The sequence below is a fragment of the Arachis ipaensis genome, chromosome B4 (genome assembly GCF_059453495.1).
Source record: "Arachis ipaensis isolate K30076 ecotype BB chromosome B4, ASM5945349v1, whole genome shotgun sequence".
In the NCBI taxonomy this organism is placed as follows: Eukaryota; Viridiplantae; Streptophyta; class Magnoliopsida; order Fabales; family Fabaceae; genus Arachis; species Arachis ipaensis.
The window spans coordinates 126,499,536-126,506,338 of NC_142439.1; the positions used below are offsets into that span (position 1 = coordinate 126,499,536).

Genomic DNA, 6,803 nt, shown 5'->3' on the forward strand with positions numbered 1-6,803 from the left:
CATCGTTTGATGTATGGGAAAGATGCAATACCTATATAGTTGTATGGATTAATATTTTTTTTAGAGCCTAAAATTTTACAAAATGTGATCTAGAACAATATTGCTTTCGATCTTTAGGAAGATTTGAAGCATAGATATTATTAAGTTGATCGATTTTAAATTGCCAAATTGCAAGAAGAATTACACGCTTTAAGACAAGGTGAGATGAGTGTCACTACTTATTTCACAAAGATGAAATCACTCTGGGAGAAAATAGAGAATTTTAGAGCCATTCCATCTTGTGACTGTGGTTCATTTTGCAAGTGTGGCTTGGGAATCATGAGAAAATTTAGAACTAAAAATCAGGTTGCTCGATTCCTTAGAGGATTGAACGAGTAATTCTTAGGTGTTCGGTCTCAGGTCATGCTAATGGATCCACTCCCAAACGTGAATGTTGTATTCAGTTTGCTTACACAGCAAGAAAGACAATTTCATGGTCTTAATTTTGATTTCGCTGATCAGAAGTTTATAGCACAAGCTAGTTCTGCCACTCTCTTTTCTTTAATACTGTTTCAGAGAATATGCAAGACAGAGAGAGGGAGGACAATATGGAAGAGGCAAAATGCAATGCTCCCACTGTGGAAAGACAGGGCACATAGTCAGTACATGCTACAAAAAGCATGGGCTACCACTTCATCTCAAACAGAAATATATACCAACAATAGCACTGCCTTTGTGAATGTTGGTGTAGAAAGACTCTCAGTGTCTAAGCTTCACCACTCCTAGCCACTCCAACATCAATCAATGCAGCAGGTATCCGAATTCTAGTTTCTTATCATATGAAAAGCTTTCTCAAAATCATAAAGCATTCTTGCTTTCATTGTCCTCAAACATTGAAACCAAGCATTTTAAGGAGGCTATGACTCAAAATTGCTGGAAAGAAGCTATCAAGTCTAAATTAAACTCACTAGAGGTAAGCAAAACTTGGACAATCACGTCACTCCCACCAGACAAGAAGGCCATAGGATGCAAGCAGGTTTTCAAGGTTAAATACAACCCTGATGAATCAGTTGAACGCTACAAAGCACACCTCGTGGCGAAGGGATATACACAGGTATCGGGAATTGACTATAGAGACACATTTAGTCTAATTTTGAAACTCACTAGTTTGAGAGTTGTACTTGTCCTGGAAGCAGCCAAAAACTAGTATTTGAACCACATAGATGTGAATACAATCTTTCTTAATGATGAATTGAAAGAAGAAGTGTATATGAGGGCTCTCCCTAGTCTATATGTTAAGGAAGGTCAAGTTTGAAAGCTAGAGAAATCAGTATATAGGCCGAAACAGATAAGCAGACAGTGGAATAACAAGTTGAAGTCAGTTTTGATCGAATTAGGCTACAAATAGTGCAGATCAGACTATAGTTTGTTCACCAAACAATCAGATTCGAGCTTAACTACAGTGTTAGTATATGTAAACAACTTGGTGCTTGCTGAAAATGACTTGGCAGAGATCAATCTCATAAAGAAGGAGCTTGATGAAAGATTTAGAATCAAGGACATTGGAGATTTGAAATTCTTCCTTGGCTTAGAGGTTGCTAGATCTATCAGATAAAGGAATCACTCTATACGAAACGAAGTATGTGTTGGATTTATTGACAGATCATGGTTTTTGAAGATTGCAAACCGGCATCGACTTTTATGGACTACAGTGCAAAGCTAAGCAAGGATAGTAGAATATATGAAGCTTATTGGAAAATTGCTATATCTCACTAACACTTGACCAGACCTTAGCTATGCCTTGGGTCACCTAATACAATACTTGGGCAAACATACCACATCCCATATGCAAGCTACTCATAGAGTGTTGAGATATCTTAAATTTGCACCAGCACAAGGTTTATTCTTCCCTACACACAATGATCTCTATGTCACAGACTTTTCAAACTTAGATTGGACAGCATGCCCAGATACACATCACTCCACTTTTGCTTATTGCTTTTATCTTGGACCATCGTTGGTTTCATGGAAAATCAAGAAGCAAATGACAGTCTCATGTAGCTCCTCGAAAGTAGAATACAGGGCCCTTACAACAGCATTCAAGGAAAGCGATATGGTTAAGCTATATCCCCTTTGACCTTGGAGTACGTTTGTCAAAGCCAACTAGTGTTTTTGTGATAGCCAGTTAGTTATTCATATAGCATCTAATCTAGTTTTTCATGAATGCACTAAGCATATTGAGGTTGATTGCCATGTGGTTCGTGACAAATTCATGGAAGGTCTGATTCATTTGCTCCCTATCTCCATACATGACCAAATAGTTGACTTACTAACTAAGCCTCTACCTCCAGCTACTTTCACAACTATTCATCGCAAATTGGAATTGTTGGACATATACACTCCCAATTTTACGGAGGTGTTACCTGATATAGCCTCTCAACTACTCATCTTGTATAGTTAGGAGTTAGCTCAGCTATAGTTAGTTGTAGTTTGTTACAAGTGAGTCTATTTTGAGTTAGTTATGCAATATGTAATAACTTGCTATATAAGCAAGCACTGTAAGCTTACATTTTGAAGGATGATACGTAATTCAAATAATTACAAGATGCCTTCATCAACTTGTTACCACATACGGTGAATAATCAACTTCAAAAAATAAATAAAATTCTGTAATGAGAAAGTTGCAATCATAGATTATAATTTATAAGTAAGAGCACCTGTTGCAATTTTCGCCAAATAACACGTTGCATGCTACCAGAGCAGAGCACTGCTCCGCTAACATGATAAAAACAGACTAAGCAGCTAAGCAGTAAAGCCACCATATATTGCTGGTAATAGCAGCTAAGCAGTTTTTGGAAGAAAAATTAAACACAGGAATTGTCTTACAGATCCAGAAACATCAAAGGTATGATGCACAATATATGGTGATTACAAGAAAGCAGCAATGTTTGCTTGTGAGGCTTAGTAACGGTACTTGGTTGAATAATCTTTGGGGGCAATCACGAGACCACGGCCCTTCCTTGCCCCTCGGTAAACTGTCTCGATAATGTCGATGAACTCTTGCTTGTCCTTGAGAGCCCAGTTGATCTTGTTGTTGTTTCCAGTGCCAAGGTCTATCATAATGTGCTTGTTCCTAAAGAAGAACATCACTGTGGATGGGTCATAGAGCTCGTACATGGTGTTGAAATCAGGAACCTCCGTGATGTCCACAAGGTAAATTACAGCAAAGTTTTTTATTGTTTCAGCAACTGATGCCAACACTTCATCCATCTGAGCAAGCAAAAAACAAATTATTATTTAGATGACAAGACACCATGCTACAATTTCTATGGTGTTTCGTCATAATAATCTAAATATAATGCTACTTCAAAGTAACATGTATCAACCAAAACCACATCTTCATTCTGGAAGGCAGGCACAAATGCAAAGACACAAAAATTACAAAATTTGGGATAAACATACAAAAACTAGGTTGGTTGAGGCACACTCGTAGACATTCAACCAACATCATCATGTTCATTGAAGAATAAAAAGTCCTATAAGATTTACTAATATTAGTCAATTTCAATAAGCCAGATCATGGTCGTCGAGATTCAAATTGCAAACTTATTTTCAGGACCACGAGTTGAGCTGAATCATGAATCACATCCTAAATAACAAAAAAAGATAACTTTCTTTTAATATAACATTATAATCACCTAAATTCAACTAATTCATCAACGGTCTAAGCAAAAAAGTAAATTAGTCAATTTGAACGACTGACTATAATTTTCTTTATCTTTTTACCTGGTGGATTGGTAATTAGTTCAGCATAAAGGAACAAAGATAAAGGGGTTGTACCAGAATATTTGAGCAGGCAAAAAGCTGTGTTTCGAAATTCAATTCGTCAGCTGTTATTTGGTCTTTCTTTATATTTCAGTTAGCCATAAAACCCGATGTTCGGCTTTTCAGCCATTTAGTTTCCTCTGAACCTCTTCCTCCTTTCTATAGGACACACCATTTATTTGCAGGCGCACAATAAGGCATCCTCCTTGTCTCTCCTTTGTCTTATGGAGAGAGGGAGACCATAAAGAAAGGTAAAGGGTTCGAGAGAACACATGGACACATTGCAAACCAGCAATCGCTGCACGATTCAAGCTGTGTCGTTGTGACAGGAAAACAATCCTTCATATAATCTATACTGCCTGCTGGATTGATGAGCCACATCAAACCACATGAATTGAATCCCAATTCAAGCAATACTAACGGCTAGATCATACATACATAAAAAAATTCATAAAACGTGTATATTTGATGATAAACACTTACAGCTCATTATTACAACAATCAACTCAGTTTTATACTCCAATACACGAAAATCAATCCAAGCCAGACTCTAATGTTAAAAAACATTAGGGTAGGAATTACCTGCATGCAGGTCTCATCCCAATCATGGCCGAAGCGGATGACAACGAGACGCTCCTCCTCCGCAAGAATCGCCTGATCCACCGCCCATCCCGAATGCAAGTGCGGCAACAGGTACGACATCTCCTTTCTTCTTTCAACAAACCCTAATTCATATGAAACCCAACCCAACCCAACCCAACCCCTTCCAAATCAAATTACTAACACAATTTTAATAAAATAATAATAAGAGAATTTGAGGTTTGCAATTACTAGTTGGTTAGATGATAAGAATCAAAGACAGAGGAAGAGAGTGTACCTCAACGGATAGGGGTACAATACTTAGAAGAACTGCTGCAGAAACAAAGATATGACTTTGGATCAATATTTTGTTCAACTAAATTCTTACGTGTTTAGATCACCAAAACCAATATGACTTGGAAAGAACAACCACAGCAAGTGACTTGGAAAGAAAATGTAAACACCGAAACAATCACAAGCATAGAGAACATGTGAATATTATTATATCAAACATAATAATAAAATAGCTCTTCTAATGCGTCTCCGAAAATATCCCAAATCAAGAAAACTACATAATCTGATCCATTTGATTCAGAAAGCTACATATATTAGAAAAATTAATAATCAACTAAAAGAAAAAGAAAAGGAAGGCCTGGTTGATTCGATTCAATTGCCTGAGATGAAGAATCAAACAGGGCTGAGAAGCTGAGAGTTTAAATGTTAAACTTCAATATTCAAATAACATGACTCCATTATTGTTATTATTACACCCTTCTAATGTCACAAACTCAATATATATTATAGTCCGTTGACACTTGTGTATTCACAACTTGGCCTCATCATTCTGATTCATACCTTAAGTAGAAGAAAAAGTCCCAATCAGCTTTCGTTAGTCGTTACAATTTTATCCAGAGAGCTGGGGTTTTGGTTCAGAGTTCATGCCAATGATAATGACGAGAGGGATGAATCCGTGAATCAGTAACATAGGCAGTGCAAATTTTAACAAAGTTCATCACAATGATTAACAACAACAAAAAGCACTGAAGGAACACTCAGTAATATAGGCAGTGCAAATTTTAACAAAGCTCATCACAATTCAACAAAAAGCACTGAAAGAACAGTGAATCAGTAACATAGGCAGTGGAAATTTAAAATTTAAAAGTTATCAATTTAAAATTTATCATCAAATACAATCAGTGAGCAAAGCCAATCAATCAAGCACTGACTGAGCATTCTGTTCTGATTCTGTGACTGGGAAGCAACAAATTCAGCAACAAATTCAAGTTACAGCAACAAATTTAACAAATCCTAGTAAATTTATTGATTACCAATTCAGCAACATGCAGAAATACAGGGAGAAGGGAAATCTGGAAAAGAGAGAACACTAAACCAAAACATTAACCAATAATCACAAAATACTAAACCTTCACCCAGCAATTACAAACAAAGCCAGCAATTACAAACATTGGCACATTATAAAACGTTCCAAAACACTAAATCTTCACCCAGCAAAACCAGCAACTACAAACAAAGCCATCAGTAAATTTGAACAAAAAAATTAAGAGCCATCAGCAACTAACAGAGCCATCGAGCCATCAGTAACAGAGCCATCGAGCCATCAGTAAATTTGAAAACAAAAATTACAGCCATCAGCAACCAGCAAATACAAACAGATCCATCAGCAGAAGACAATTACAATTTACAAAACATTACAAGAAACATGGAACAAAAATTGAACAACAATTTCAGAACTTCAAACGAAGAAGAAGAAGACCGAACATTCAGAAATCAAAAGGAAGAAGCGGAGGCGAAGAATTGAAAGCAGGGCCACTAACCTGGGTTCCGTGCCGAGAAGCCAGCAAAGATGAAAACGACGTGCCGAGCTACCTGGGGAAGAGGAAGATGAAAACGACGTGCCAGCGAAGATGAAAACGACACGGGGAAGAGGAAGCAGCGGCGGCGCTGAGGACCTGGGGACGGCGGCGGCGATGAAGGGCTAGGGTTTTCCTTGGCTTCAGAGGTCACCAGGGAGTGCACGAATGATTGGGGCAAGAAAGGGGAGGGGGGGGGGGTTGTTTGGTTCACGAATGGTTCTACTTTTTTGTTTTCCAAGTAAACAAAACGACGTCGTTTTATTCGGAATTAATATATTTAATTTTTAATATTAAAAATTCGCAATTTACTTTTTAACCCTAAACTAATATATATTCCGGTATCCTACACGACATAATACATAAAAATATATGAAATTTTTTGTTAAAGAGAATTAAATGAAAAGAATATATAATAATTATCACTATAAATATTTTATAAAATTAAAATTAAAATTAAAATTTAATGATTTTTAATATTAAAAATATTTAAAATAATTAGTGTTGTCTAAATTAATTTAGATTGGTTGATTGATCATCTCACTCATT

General features: G+C 36.7%; 1 protein-coding gene across 4 annotated transcripts; it reads right to left on the bottom strand.

Annotated features, from left to right (window-relative positions):
- Positions 1–2,652: 2,652 nt before the first annotated feature.
- On the bottom strand, positions 2,653–6,472 carry LOC107639752 (thioredoxin-like protein YLS8). 4 transcript variants are annotated; one of them, XM_016343343.2, is made up of 5 exons: positions 6,219–6,430; positions 5,239–5,299; positions 4,682–4,713; positions 4,387–4,529; positions 2,653–3,249 (listed from the first exon to the last, which is right to left on the bottom strand). In XM_016343343.2, exons 4-5 carry the CDS (start codon positions 4,504–4,506, stop codon positions 2,941–2,943), a joined length of 429 nt encoding a protein of 142 aa, XP_016198829.1. In that variant the 5' UTR covers positions 4,507–4,529; positions 4,682–4,713; positions 5,239–5,299; positions 6,219–6,430; the 3' UTR covers positions 2,653–2,940. The 4 variants fall into 4 exon arrangements, with proteins under 4 accessions (XP_016198829.1, XP_016198828.1, XP_088340388.1 ...); XM_016343342.2 differs by having other exon boundaries at positions 4,682–4,716; XM_088484262.1 differs by lacking the exon at positions 5,239–5,299 and having other exon boundaries at positions 4,682–4,716; positions 6,219–6,472.
- Between the last annotated feature and the right edge of the window lie 331 nt (positions 6,473–6,803).